General features: G+C 36.2%; 1 protein-coding gene across 2 annotated transcripts in view; it reads right to left on the bottom strand.

The window, feature by feature from the left end:
- LOC150099058 (low molecular weight phosphotyrosine protein phosphatase-like) overlaps positions 1–15,879 on the bottom strand; it is an 80,593-nt gene that overhangs the window by 37,811 nt on the left and 26,903 nt on the right. For both annotated transcript variants that reach the window (XM_090405702.1, XM_090405703.1), the window contains one exon: positions 1,430–1,543. In XM_090405702.1, coding sequence (XP_090261828.1) covers positions 1,430–1,543 — 114 coding nt within the window. The remainder of the gene's footprint in view (positions 1–1,429; positions 1,544–15,879) is intronic.

Below are 15,879 nucleotides of genomic sequence, written 5' to 3' on the forward strand. Positions count from 1 at the left end.
GTCGTATGTCTTTTCCAGGTCTATAAAACACCATATATAGCTCCGCCTGCATCTTCCTATATTTCTCCATTGATTGCCTTAGCGCAAATATTGCATCTTGTCCCTCTTCCTGGCATAAATCCAAACTGCTCCTCACCAATTTTTGTTTCCCACCGTATCCTTCCTTCAATTACTTTTTCCCCATATCTTCAACGTGTGTGACATCAGCTTGATCCCTCTATAGTTGCATCTATCTTGAACATCTCCTTTTCCCTTGTAGATTGGGACGAAAGCAATTATCAAATTAAACTCTTTAAATAAAAGGTTACTGTGCTTTATAAAGTTGACTAGAAAGATGTTGCAAAATGTTGACTATAAGTTGAAGACTAGAAAACTTTTAGATGACTTTTATGGCCAAAAGTACATGTACCCTTTATTCATCTGTCTAAACATTTTATGTAAATACCATGCAATGTCAGGATCAAGAGTTTTGGATTTAGTCATTGCAACTGAGGATGCCATCTTCTCTATCCCAGTTTGAGAGAGAGAGAGGAAGAGAAAAAAACAGTGGCCTTGATCCCTGGGATGTGGGGGGGGAGCAAAACAAGCACATGTAAGTTTAAGAACCAAGAGAATAGTCTGAAAATATAAAAGGTAAGTGATTACGATCAATGCTTAGACAAAGAATGTGAAGGACAAGAACTTACTAGTGTTTTGTAGTGAGTTAAGAAGTATCTGATACTTAGTCATTACTGCAAAGTGATGGAATGTGATCGAAAAGCAATGGAACTAGTTATTTAGGGTTATGGCCAAAGCAACTAAAGCTATGAGGCTGTGTATTACATCTGCTGCTAATTGTGCACATTCTTCTGGCTGGATTGTCTCTTATGCAGCATGAAAAACCCTTCTACCTACATATGAGACCAGCTTTTATTAGTGCTTTTCAGTTGAAAAGCAATAAAAAAGGTTCTTCACATCCTAGATGGATCGGACCCAATTTCCAACAGGGCAATGTCAATACTGACTGACAATAATATTGAGTGAAACAGGATGTTTCACGTAATAGTTCAATGACTAGGGCAAACAAACAAAAACTGAAAATCAAGTTATAGGCAGCATAAAAAAAAAAAAAAAAAAAGGAACAGGAATCAGAATATTAGAGAAGACTAGAACTTCAGACAGAAAGTTGTAAAATATTAATATTTATAATTAATTAATTTATTTATTATTAATATTTATAATATTAAATGTATGCTACAGTCATATAAAATGTTATAATGTCGCTAAGCAATTTTAATATCTAAAAAACAGGAAGATGACAGGAATAATACCATAGCTAGGTAAACCCTGAATTAAAATGTTATTTTAATTCAGGGCTCCACGTAATAGTTCAATAATGGGATTCAAAAATTTATTGATATTTGTCCAAAGTAAGAAAAGAGACCCTTACCTGGCGAACCTTGTGACTCATGGGAATACCATGCTTATCCATACATTTTCTAGCTCTTCTATCAGGATTTTTTCCTATATGCCAGTCTCCTGTAGCAGCACTATCAATAATCCACTAATATAAAAGAGAAATTCCAATACAATACTTCTTGGAAGTAATACTAATGATATGGCATATATTATTTTCATAACTGCATTCACTTAAATCAAGATTTTTTGTTTTTGATATTATTAATAATAAGGAAAAAAGAAAAGTGCAGACAAAAAAAATGTAATAGTTTTTCCATTAATACAATTATTTCAAAGAGTACAATTCTTTTTATTCTGAATACTGCTGGTTGATTTTTTATAGCTATTCAAACTGGTTCAATAAAGCCATTTTTAGATGCATTTCAAAGTGCACAAGCATCTAGCAGACTCATATGTCTGCATCATCGTTATTAATAACACTTGCACAGAGTCCAAGGACTCACTGTGGTATACCATGGTATAATCACTCCAACAAATGAATTTTTATCTGTTAACTGTAGGTGTTTTAGGCAGGTTTGTCCATTTTACAGGAAAATCCTACTACTTATGTATTAGCCCAGCTAACTCATTTTCAACTGAAAAAGTCAGTATAAAGATTTCTCTTATCATAAGATTATAGACAAGTCTTTTCCAAATGAAGGGACCCGGTGTTGTGTTCTTCCAAATGAGCTACGAAGATGCTCTATATAAAGGGTGTCCCAAAATTCACGCAAGATTTAAATTTAGCACTATTTGTGCGGTAAAGTGTTGCCAACGAGAAAAAAAAGGACAGCGTGACAGCTGACAGTTCAGGGTTATTAAAAATGGAGCGCTACACAAAAGAACAACGCATTTTCATTGTTGAGCAATATTTTAAAAATAATGAAGGTTTGGCAGCTACAGTTCGCAATTTTCGTACAAAATATGGTGGGAATAGTGATTTAACTTCATTAACTGTGAAAAGATTAATTAAAAAATTCAAGAAAATAGGATCAATTAGTGATCTTATACACTCTAGCCGTCCTTCAACAAGTCGTTCAACAGAAAACATCGAAGCGGTTCGTGAGAGTGTTGCTGAGAGTCCAGTATCATCAATTCGGCACTGTGGTCTTGAATTGGGCATTTCGAGAAGCTCTCTACAGCGTATTCTCATGAAAGATTTGCATCTTTATGCTTACAAAGTTCAATTGACTCAAGAACTGAAGCCTACTGACCACAAACAGCGAAGAGAGTTTGCTGAATGGATTATGGAACAACAACAAGTGGATGCTTATTTTTCGAACAAAATCATCTTCAGCAATGAGGCTCATTTTCATCTTGATGGCTTCGTTAATCGACAAAATTGTCGCATTTGGAGTTCACAAAATCCATGAGTGATTGTTGAGACACAAATGCATCCACAACGTGTCACTGTTTGGTGCGGATTTTAAGCTGGATTCATCATCGGTTCATTCTTCTTCGAAAATATGGTTGGTAAGGCAATAACAGTTAATGGTGCTCGCTACCGCGACATGATAATCCAGTTTTTTGTGCCTAAATTGCAAGATATGGATGTGGACGACATGTGGTTTCAACAAGACGGTGCCACATGCCATACAGCCCGAGAAACAATTCAATTACTGCATAAGTCATTTCCTGGTCATGTAAATAAGTTCCCATTTTAGTGATCAGAATTGGCCGCCCAGATCATGTGACTTAACGCCGTTGGACTTTTTTCTTTGGGTTTTTTTGAAGTCTAAGATTTATGCCAACAAGCCCACGACCACCCACGCCTTGAAGGGGGAAATTGAGCGCTGTATCAACGAAATTCAGCCATATTTATGCAAAACGGTCATGGAAAATTTCGACAAAAGAGTGCATATGTGCCAGCAAAGCCGTGGAGGCCATTTACCCGATATGCTATTCCATGCATAACCCTATACTGTATACTTTATGAATCAATAAGAAATTACAATTTTTAATTAAAAACCTGTGTTTTTTATCAAAATTACTTCTTGCGTGAATTTTGGGACACCCTGTATTATATACAGGGTGTTCGGGATAAATTTGACAGTTTCGTAAGGAAAAAGAAAATCTTCTTTGTATCTATTAAATTTAATGAATTGACAAAAAACATTACAGGCAGAGTTAATTACAATACTATCAACAAGACTTACTCAAAATAACCACCATTAGCATCGATCACAGCTTCAATACTGCTTCGGAACCTCGAACAAGCTGATGCTACAGTCTCCCTGGGAAGGGCCGCAAAAACTGTTTTAATTTTATCCATTAACTGGGCTTTTGTATTACTGGAAGTGCGATTGGTGTCTTTTTCAACTGCGCCCCATACAAAATAATCCATGGGGTTAAGGTCTGGGGAGTTTGGAGGCCAAACATTTGGACTGGTGAAGTCGTAGAAATTTTCAGACAACCATTTTTGACTTTTCCCAGAGGTGTGGAAAGGGGCCGAATCCTGCTGCCATACATACGGCCTACCATTGGCTACCCTTGTTATCCAGGGCTTGACTACAGTGTTTAGCAACTCCACGTAGCCATCTGAAGTCAACCTGAGGCCCTCTTGGAAGATTTGCGAGGAATTCTGCTGTACGAACGCAATCAGATCGTCTGCTAGGGATCTTTCTTCTTGCTACATCCTCGTAGTCACCATTGCAAGTCTCTAGTTCATGCCTGATTGTTTTTACTGTATTCAGGGAGCATTGGGCAGCAGTCGAAATATCCTTATTTTGATGGCCGGCACGAATCATCATGATACAAGTTATTCTCTTCCATGATTCAGGTGGGTTCCAGCTATCCATCCTTTCTGACATCTTGTATATGAATGAAGAAGGGTCCAACCTTTTAAATGAAGAGAAGTGTGTGTTAATACATGTAACTTACGGAAAAATATAATTAATTATAAATATGTCAAATTTATCCCGAACACCCTGTATGTGCAGTATTTCATTATGTTCATTATTCCTCAGTTCTAATTGGATGGATTTCTCTGAAATTTAGCATTTGAGCTAATTATTCATCTTAATGTATCAAAGGATACAAACAAAAAAATCATACGAAAATAAATCTTTCCCTTTAGTGTTACATGTGATCAGCATCCATTTCAGACAAATTATGGAGACTACAACTGTGTTAGAAATAATTACTTTAATTTCCTGACATTTCAAGGTTATCATCTGAAGTATACACATGTAATACAGCTTGTGTGTGTGTACTCCAGATGATGACCTTAATATGAAGGTCGAAACATCGGGAAATTAAAGTAATTACTTCTAACACAGTTGTTGTCTTCATTTGTCTGTAATCAACATGAAAATCAATTTTACAAATGTTCATGAATTTCAAACTACTATCTTCAGAGCACAAAAACTACATTAGGAATGGTACCAACCATCAAGTAATATTGGAAATAGTACAAAACTATAACAGCATAAAAGTGATGTCCTGTCTTGTATGCTAGATAAACAGAAGTTTATTTTGGAGTCAATCTTAAAATGATGATCTCCCATAGCCATACTTTCTAAGTTTCAGGAGTATGTCATTAGTGCTGACAATTCCAGAAACAGTCTCATAGCCTTGCAACAACTTCTACACAGCAATGCAATTTTCTTCCCTTTAATTCTCAGATGAGGGATCAAAGATATGGTCTGCAAGGCTTTATTTGGCATAATAATGACAACAAACATAAGAAATAAGGCAGATATTATTATTAAGGGCAACTGCAAGGAGTCCTCAGACTCATTGAGTGAGGCCCTAACCATCATGTCAACAGATCTTCATGCATGCGTGTGCATAGTAAGCATGCACAGACACCATTTTATATACTTTAGATTTGTTACAGGATACAGTTTGTCCTTAGGCAAATAGATGAGAATTACTAGTTTGATGTGTGGTTTAAAATGTGGTGGGTGATTATATTTATTTAATACTTTGGCAAAATATTCTGAAATTATATAATGTAGTAAACTCCACTCTATAATGATAGTTTAGATTTCTTTTCTCTGCTACAATTTGTAGAGGCAATTCAATTTTGATTTCAGATAATTTTTAATGGCAAAATGACAATAATAATTCAACACAATGAACTGGATCGAACAAAAAAAGTTAAGTACTCTTAATTGCAGCTGGATTATTTCTAGTTATAAGATTAGGCAAAACAATGAAATATATAATGGGCATGCCAATAAGAAGAGAGAAAGAACTTATGAAAGATAGACAAGATTTCTGATTTGCCATGTTTTTTATTTTTATTATTATCTCAGTGGCATATTCCTTCCACAATGCTAAATTGCCTGAAGAGAGAGCACCATAAATTCATTCTAGTTGCTGACTAGAGGAACTGTTACTAAGCCTTTTTTGACAAGTTCCTAAGTTAGTCTATCTCTGGCATGGGCAAAGCAGGTGTTTTTCTCCTGGAAACTCAGGTTTTTCATCCTATAAACTCAAGGAAATCAATCGTAGAATTCACACTATTTTCAGACAGTAAATATAGTGTTAGGATTAGGGACCACAAGATGGCGGCACTTGTCAGTCACCTCTCTTCACTGGACCATGTATAATTAATGATAGTCTTGGGCCAGCTATCTTTGACTGGCTACCAGTGGAGATTGAACTGTCCTCTCAGTGTCGATGTAGTATGAAGTTAGATAGAGCTAAAATGGCCTTGCTATACAGGAATAAAAAGGCATTAGCTGATTTTTATTATTATCATTATTTGACACCTCCAGGGAGTCCAAGGACTCATCGAGGGAAGGCACCTGCTCTACAACTCCATCTTCACCATTCAATCACCAACTGACCACAACTACAGTAACACCATCTATCACTAACCACTGGCATTTCCACAGACAATCACAAACATCCATGCCCATGGCAGGATTCGAACCTGCAGCCTTTTGGCTGGAGAGCAGATACACTATGCACTCAGCCAACCAGGCTGGCATTATTTATTTATTTACAGCTGTTGCAAGATGCAGTATAGGCTGAGCATGGAGTCAACGTGCTAAGCTAGTCATAAAGTATGAATATTTCTGCCTGGAGTGTTTCAGCTCACAGGTTGGAAAATTGAACAACACAACAACGCAGTTACTGTGAACTACAGTGTAGGCTGAGTGTGAAAATGGAATCCAGTGATTCAGTCAGAGAAGGTATATGAATCAGGAAAAAAAATCTTGTTTTTCATTTATGAATGAAGCAGCATTGGTTACGAGATATGTAACTATTAGGACAAAATATACAGTTGGTTGCTGGTGTATACCAGGGAATCTGGAGATGTGGATGTTATCGGCAAATTAGCACAATGTGTGCAGATTCAAGCAATTATTACAACTATGAGGACATAGGAAAGAATAGGACTATGGCAAGATGAAAATAGAATTTATACACTTAATAAAGGGATACTTAACAGAAACAGCAAATCATGAATTGAAACAGGAGTCAGAGACTGCTGGATCTCGTAATAGCATCAGTTCACTGTCAAGAAAGGGCTTTTGTTGAAAGAATCATAAATTCACTGTCAAGAAAGGGATTTTGTTGAAATATAAAACTGGTGTATATAACTGTATATAATGAATGACTAAGGAGGCAGTTTGTGGCTTAAGAAGCTACAAGAAATGAATGGCAATAGCACATGGGAAGTAACCGGGAACTGAGAGAAGTAGTATCAGACTGCACATCCACTGGTCAAAAGGATAAACTATATGGGGATTAAGTGGATGAGTAGAGATACAGACAGGAGCTGAAGGGGGGGAGGAAACATTGTGGAGGAAATTATAAAGAAAAAGGTGGTCAGCATACTCACGAGAAGCACAAAGTACAGGCAAGAAGGGTTAGAGAGGTTTTTAGAAAGATTAAGAGAGAAAAATTAGCTAAGAAGGCAAAAATGAATTCAAAATAGTTTTTGATATGTAGCATGAAGAAAAATTATTATACAAGAATGACTTTAGGGGTACTTAAGGGTTAAAGCTGAATAAGTAAGAGGAGACTTCCACATAGACTTTAAAGGAATGCAGAGAACAGACGAGGGCTTCAGACATAATGTCCAATCCCTACCTTCTCGTAGTGCACCCTGTTAGGCATCAACCTGAATACTAAACAAAGATGGGCTGGCAATTTGGGATTTAGACGAACCCAACTGTATTCTTACCGGCTTAAACCACAATTTAAAATGATGATAGTACATGACAGACTTCCATGCTGGCTTGGGCATTGCCAGGTTATACAAGACAAATACAATGGGGGTCCCCCACTGTATATGCTAGGGAACTAGGGTGAATAACAAAAAGTCAGCTACTAGAACAAATCCTGAAACATATCCCAACTCAACATCACCAGAGTTCAAGATCGGTATCAAAATAAGAAGCCAAAGAAATGGAACTAGTTGAGGAATTGGATAAGTACCAGATCGACAAAATAGGAGTGACAAACAAAAAAGAAAATAACTGGCAAGATCTTTCTGAGCAACAAATATAAGATGTTATATTCAGGTAATGAAAATTTAGGAAAATACGGTGTAGAATATTCAACACTAAATATGAGGCTAATCTTCTTGACTGGCAGGCAAAATCAAGTAGAGTGATTTGGTCAAATATCAGAATGGGGAACTGGACAATAAGATTTATTTGCACCTATGGTCCCACAGAAGGTTCTACTAAGGTAGAAATGGATTAATTTTTTGAGGCATTAGAAAAAGCAACTGACACAATGAAAACGGAAAAGTTGGTCCTTGATGTGGATCTAAATAGCAGAGTAGGAAATGATTGTCAGACATAAAAATATTTTGTGAAAATTTGGAGAAAAGAGCAAAACTAATAACAATGGCAAGTACATGTTGGACTTCTGCTCAGGACACGGACTGGTTATTACTAACAGAATGTTCCAACATAAAAATGTGCAAAAATTTACATGGAGAGAAGAGGCAAAGAATAAGAAAAGTCTCATTGACTACATTATTGTTGATAGGGATGTTTTCTCAATGGTGAAGGACACCAGAGTGTACAGAGGATGTGAAATTGGAAGTGATCACTATTTAGTCTTGAGCAGTATAAAACTGAATTTCATATTGAAAAGAATATAAGAAAATTTAAAAGAGAATAAAAGTTGAGAAGCTCTCCGATGTGAACTGTAGACTAAAATACATAAATATTATTCAAGAGAAAATGAAAGAACTAGTTTGAGAACAGGGACCAAACCCTGGAGATTCAGTGTGAAGTCCTGAAGAAAACACGGATTCAGAGAGATAGGCATGTGGTGAGGTTGTCTGTAAGGATAGAAAAATCAGAACTCCATGAAGAATGCATGAAGTCGAAGAGGCAGTGAAGAAAAAGAAGAAAGCATATCAAAGTTCTTGGTGGATAAGTCAGCTTGTGCTCTTAGAGAATACAGAAACAAATGAAGGAAAGCTAAACACTGTGTAAAACTAGCTAAACAAGAGTCATGAGAAGACTTTGGTAAGGACATAAAAATAACTATCAGGAAATTGGCAAAATATTCTGAAGGTTGGTGAAAAAAGCTCAGAAATGGAGGAAAGAGTGCTGTAATAGAAATTAGAGACGATAAAGATGACATGAAAATCAGAAAAAAAGACATCCTTGATATACTACAAAAACTTGCTATATGAAACAAGCAGTGTTAATAAAACACTAAACAGGCATGCAATCAGGAATACCTATCCATAGTTGAAGTAAAAAAAATCCATCAAAAGCCTGAAATGTGGAAAAGCAGCAGGAGTAGATGATATTTAAACAGAAATCATCTAGTATGAAGGTATAAAAATCTTGCAGTGACTGCACTGCTTAGTTCAGAAGGCTTGGACAGAGGGATGAATTCTAGATGATTGAAGTAGAACACTCATAGTACCAATATTATATAAAGCTAAGTAAAACAATGTGAGAATCACAGAGGTATTTCCTTACTGAGTGTTCCTGGTAGAATTTATGCAAGTGTACTTGAGAAACAGTTGTGAAGGCTTCGGGAAGTTAAGCTTGGGGAAGAGCAAGCTGGATTCAGGCTAAATAGAGAGGCTGTCAGGATCAGATTTTCACTTTATAAAAAATAGTTGAGAAATCATGGGAATATAACAAACACCTGTATTTAAGTTTTGTATACAAAAGGAATATGACAAGATGCTAAGAGAAAAGCTACTCAAAACACTACAGTTATATGACAATGGGGGCATTATATCAAACAATACTTAGTCTTTATTTGAATTGCACATCAGCAGTTAGAATTGAAGGATGTACAGGAAGATGGTTTGATGTTAAATGTGATGTCAGACAAGGATGCACGTGATCCCCTTTGCTATTCATTATCTATATGGATCATTATGAAGGAAAGTAGTATTAAACCTGATATCAAAATTGGCTGTTAATCTCAGCTCTTTACTTTATGCAGATGATGTTCTTCATCATCAAATTCCTGCAATGTACCCTCAAGGAGTATACAGGATGCGATAGTACTACATCAAAAATTTATATCATTACAAACTTCCTATCTACAATTTTTCTCCAAATTCTGTTACCTGTCAAGACTACAAGATTATCAGATCTTATATATCTCCCTTCAAAGGCACTGTTTACTGCATCAATCCACTTATATCTTGATCTTCCTCTGGGTCTTTTTCCTGCCAACCTGGTAGAGAACACTTGTTTTGCTAATCTTTCCTCTCCCATTCTGTTTAAGTGACCATGCCACCTAAGATTAGCTCTACTAATGCATTCCTGGATGCAGACAATGTCAAGTTCTGTCCTAATATCCTCGTTTTTAATACGATATTGCCATTGATGGCATTTGTTCACGCCTATAATCTTTCTCAGGACTCTCATATCTGCGGTCTCTAGTCTTTGGTCAAGTGTTTTACTTCTGACCCAGCTCTCAGATCCATAAGTTAAAACTGGTTTGAACACTGTCTTGTATACAGCTAATTTAGTGTTTTGATTAATTTCTCTCTTATTTCATATAAATTTATTCAGTTGACTTCCTACCATACCAGCTTTGTTGATTCTGTTGTCTATTTCCATATTTAATTTACCATCTTCACTAAAAATTGTGCCTAAGTAGCTGAAACATTTTACTTGTTCTATAGGTTCTCCATTCACAATGCCGTTGCTATTTTCAATGCTTATGCCTATTTTCATTGTTTTTTCTCTTGTTATTGCTGACCTTCATACCATATCTATTACAACAGTTATTCAATTCAGTAAGGAATCTTGTAGCAGATTTATTTAGAAGTATAACGTCGTCTGCATAAAGCAAAGAGCTGACATTAACATCTCCAATTTTGATATCAGGTTTAATACCACTTTCCTACATAATGTGATCCATATAGATAATGAATAACAGAGGGGATAATGTACATCTTTGTCTGACACAAGATTTAACATTAAATAATCTTCCTGTACTTTCTTCAATTTTAACTGCTGACTTACAACTCAAATAAAGACTAAGAATTGCTTGATATAATGCCCAATGACTGCATATATAACTGTAGTTTTGAATAGCTTATCTCTTGGCACCTTGTCATATGCCTTATGCAGATGATGTTATACTTCTAATTAAATCCAGTACAAGTCTGCAAGATTTGTTGACTAAATTGAATAACAGTTGTAATAAATTTGGTATGAAAATCAGCAATAACAAGACAAATACAAAGGAAAATAGTCAGAAACATTGAAAATATCAACTACATTTTGAATGAAGAACCTATAAACAAGTAAAACATTTCAGCTACTTACGCACAATTTTTAGTAAAGATAGTAAATTAAATATGGAAATAGACAATAGATCAACAAAGCTGGTATGGTAAGAAGTCAACTGAGTAAATTTATATGGAATAAGAGGGAAATTAGTCAAAATGCTAAATTAGCTATATACAAGACAGTGTTCAAGCCTATTTTAACTTATGAATCTGAGAGCTGGGTTAGAAATAAAGCACTTGACCGAAGACTAGAGACCACAGATGTGAAAGTCCTGAGAAAGATTAGGGGCTTGAACAGATGGCATCAATGGCAATATCATATTAAAAATGAGGATATTTGAGAAGAACTTGACATTGTTAGCAACCAGGAATGTGTTGGCAGAGCTAATCTCAGGTGTTATAGTCACTTAAACAGAATGGGAGAAGAAAGATTAGCAAAACAACTGTTCTCTGTTGTTTTGACCCAGAGGAAGACCAAGATATAGCTGGATTGATACAATAAAAAGTACCTTAGAAGACAGATATATAAGATCTGATAATGTTGAATTCTTGGCTGATAACCATTTGATTTGGAGAAAAATTGTTGGTAGGAAGTCAGTCATTTAGTACGATCACAATATCCTGTACACCCCTTGAGAGTACATGTCAGGAATTTGATGATGAAGGATGATTTTAATCAATGCTGATGGTAAGTAGATAATAGAATTAGAAGAAATAGTTGAGTTGCTGAATGATCAATTTGCAAAGGTGCATCATTCAGGTGGATGCTTTATAAACATAGCTTAAGTGAGAGAAACCAATGTGAGAATTGAAGTAGGTGAACACGAAGTGCTCAACATATGGAAAAATATCAACATGTACATTGCAATGAGACTGGATAGCATGTCTGCCTGTAGGCTATGTGAATGTACAAGAGAACTGACAGACCCTCTGATGAAGATGTTTAGTCAGGTCTCAGCTCTGGGAAGGTTTAAAGGAAGGGAAAAGAGTAAAATAATTCCACTATATAAAGGCAGGCTCCGAGGCAGAAGCAACAATTACAGACCAACTAATATCTCAGGAGTGATGACTAAAGTAATGGAAAAGTAAAATCCAGCGGTGGGTGGGTGGGTGGATACTCTATGGTAAGTAGCATGGTTTTGTAAAAAGATAAGTTCTGCTTCAGTAATTTGCATATTAATGATATGGAGAAAGATTTAAATGGGGGATAATCAGTTGTTTGCTGATGATGCAAACATCTACAGCCCCACGGAACAATCGAACATGAAACTGAAGAACTTCGCTGCAACATCATTTAGCAGTCAGAGTTCCTTTTCCAGCACTAGTAGCTTGGTGCATCCATTAAGCATAATGCCTTGCCACACATCGCTGTATCTATCTCTTTCAAGAATGTTCTCGCAATGGTAAGCAGTTAACACTTTCATGGCGGATCAAGCGTCATCTAGAAACTGGAGGAAAGACAAACAATCTCATCTGTAAAGAGCTCATTAGCCCAGTGGTGTCTTGTAAAATTTTTATGGATACAACACCACTGAAAACATGCTCTATGATAAGTTATGGATAAAGGAACAGAGACTACAGGCATGTAGGCCTACTTGTAGCAGAAATCTTACCACAGTTTGTCGAAACATTTGCGTACCTGTACTTAAATGGAACCAACTTGCAAGCTGACCTGCCATTGTATGTTGATTTTGATTTGCTGATGCAACCAAAAAATCTGTCTTCATGCTCCATGGTAAAGCTAGGATGACCTCTTAGTAAACATCTGGAACACATTCCATCGGTTTGAAACACTGCTCAGAGCCTGGATGCAGTGTTATTTGAGATTTCAAATGCTGGCAATTATCAGTAATTCTGTGGCCTTCTTCAAACTTTCCAATGATTCTTCCTCGGTAAAAGTATCTAGTGATGTCTTTGAGGCATTACAAGACATCTCAGTTTGTCACTTTATTACTTCATGAAAAGAGCATCATTCAAACACAGTTCACTTAGTGCACCCTTCTGCCATTTATCTTGTTAAGTGCTACCGCATGACTCCTTTGCCTACAATTCGAAAATTTGAACATGTACCCACTTTTCTACTCAAAGCTGTCAATTATAGAAATTGCCACAAGTGGTTCCTTCTGAATTTGCAGTGTAATCTTAAGAAATAGTGTTTGCTCTTAGGTTTTGGACATCAGTGTATCTTGCAGGGCAATTTAAACAAATTGGCATTGTGGGCAAAGATGGTTGTTAATTTAAAGTTCCAAAATGAAAGAATATGCACTTTGTGTTGAAAGGTTTACAGATGTGTATCACACTGATGGCACTGAATTACAGGAAATTGATGAGGCTATGGACTAGGGAGTAACAGTGGACAGAGTTAAATTTTAGAGTGCATTCCAAAAGTTGGTCAATAGCTCGATGGATTACTTGGATGAAAAACACACTAACAAGTAAATATACAAATTATTATCCCTCATGAGTACTGTGTACAGATTTGGTCACCTGAGTTTCTTGGAGATCAGGAGGTGGCAGTGGAGAGGATTCAGAGATGAGTGACCGATCTGGTGATGGCCTGTGGAGCATTCCACAGACCGTCACCAGATGAGGACAGGTTGATGGTGTGTGTGTGGGGGGGGGGTTGCCAAGTTTAATCAATAGGCAGAAAAGCAGCGACATGATAGAAAATTAAAAGTTATTAAAGAGATTCTTAGATTGACACATAGGAAAATTTTCAATACACGACAAACAGATAGAGAGAACTAGGAGTCACCTCTGGAAGATGTGTAAGCATGTAGTTAGTAAGGATGTGCAGACTAGATATTTTGTTTGGAGTGGCAAATTGAATGGAATAAGTTGCCACGATTAGATGCAAGTGCCCTGACAGTGAACACATTTAAGGAGAGGTATGGTAGATATTGTGTGTATAAAGATTGGTATTGGAGTGCTGTGAGGAGTCTTCTGACTCCACGAAGATATCCATATAATAATAATAACAACAACAAACTATGAAAAATAGTACACGGTGGCCCATGAGTCCGAGTTTAAACATTTATATAATTTTATTTTATTCTTTTTAAGTTACGAGTTATTTACATTTTAAACCCCTCTGTGGCTAAAGGGCCACCCAATATTACTTCCAGTATGAACCACAAGGAGAAAACAAAGTAAAACTGTTTAGTAGTTGCTTCCTAGAGACATGCGCATTAGACATACTATTTTTTTGAACAATAGCTTCACACATGCAAGAGAAAACCAAATATAATTTGTTACTCCTATACAAGCCGCATGGTTATGTGCTCTGCAACCATATGCCTGTGAAAGGAGTGTCCTGTGTTCGATTCTCGTCGCTGACGCGAGGAGCTTAGGATCTTTCTCAGACATAGCCAAGTTAGCTGGTCTTGGGCGTGGACTGCAGGGTTTTTCCTCCAGCAAGCAGGCAAACCAGCTCTGAACACACGCTTCTACAGACATAGGATATCTCCAGGAATAAGGAGTAACCAACCTATTCCATAGGATTTCGGCTCTGAATGCCTACACCATAAAAGGTGTAGGTCTACATGTGAGCATAAATTAGGATCAGGACTCCTATACATTTCACTCAATATGTCACGAGTCTCTTTCACGGAGAAGAAAAACTGGTAACAATATTTAAATTCTGAATACAAGAATAAGTCTTACAGCATGCGTATAATATCATGTGTATCAGTCACAGTTATCCAGTAGGAGGAAACGATATTGGAGTTCAGAGATGTAGGAATAGATGCATAATTAACTTAAAAATAATAAAAATATATAAAAAATTATAAACAATTAACAGCAATCACTTTTCAAAACTTAGAATAGGGATACAGTCTGTCTGATTTAAATGTCTCTGAACTCTAATAGTGTTTACTTCTACTCGACAGCTGCGACCAAGATACATGATGTCATTCGCATGATGTATGACACGTTCTTGCATTCAGAATTTAAATATTGTTTTTCTGTCTTTTCCCAGCTCATGAGATATTGAGCAAAATATATAGGAGTAATAAATTATATTTAGTTTTCTATTACAGGTGTGGAGATGTTTATTCAAAAAATATAGTAAAAATTGTATACCATGGTGGTCCATGGTGTACTTCATTAGAAATAAAACATTTTAATAAAAACGAACTGCCATATACAGAACTGTAATTAAGTTCATGGTGCACATCATGCTGAGATTTCAAACACATGGCTCATTTTTGAACTGCACCATGTGATGTCTATCATAGACTAGTTCCCAGCTTCTTAGCTCTTATGTTGAACAATATCATTTCAACAGATTCTTTGAATTTGTAAACAAAGTTTCACTCTATGACATTCTTGTCATAGATTTGTGTGCTTACTTTTTATATACAACTTTTTTTTAAAAAAAAAAATCTCTCCTAAGCATCCTGTCAGACATAAATATACTACTTTCCGTATATCAATGAATCTATATAGATTCTAATAAGGTGTAATACCTAAATTAAAATTAAGGGGATAAAAATTCCTTATTGTTTTTCAGCCAGTGAACCTCTATAGTGAAGGTATGCAAGTTCTTTTCACTTAAACCTTGATATCTTCCAGGTGATATCTACTCACTGATGAGACCTCAAAAAAAGGTTGAAACCAATCTGAGTAGTGACCTCTCCTCATAATGTAATGACAGTATTACATCTCCTAGGAGCTGTGTTTTTACATTATGAGAAAATATCAAGGATAGTGAGGGAGCTTGCTCCACCTTTGCTTCGAGTTGCCTTGGT

Source organism: Typopeltis vanoorti, chromosome 15 (assembly GCF_054136105.1).
Source record: "Typopeltis vanoorti isolate ZY-2024b chromosome 15, IOZ_Tvanoo_1.0, whole genome shotgun sequence".
NCBI classification, from domain to species: Eukaryota; Metazoa; Arthropoda; class Arachnida; order Uropygi; family Thelyphonidae; genus Typopeltis; species Typopeltis vanoorti.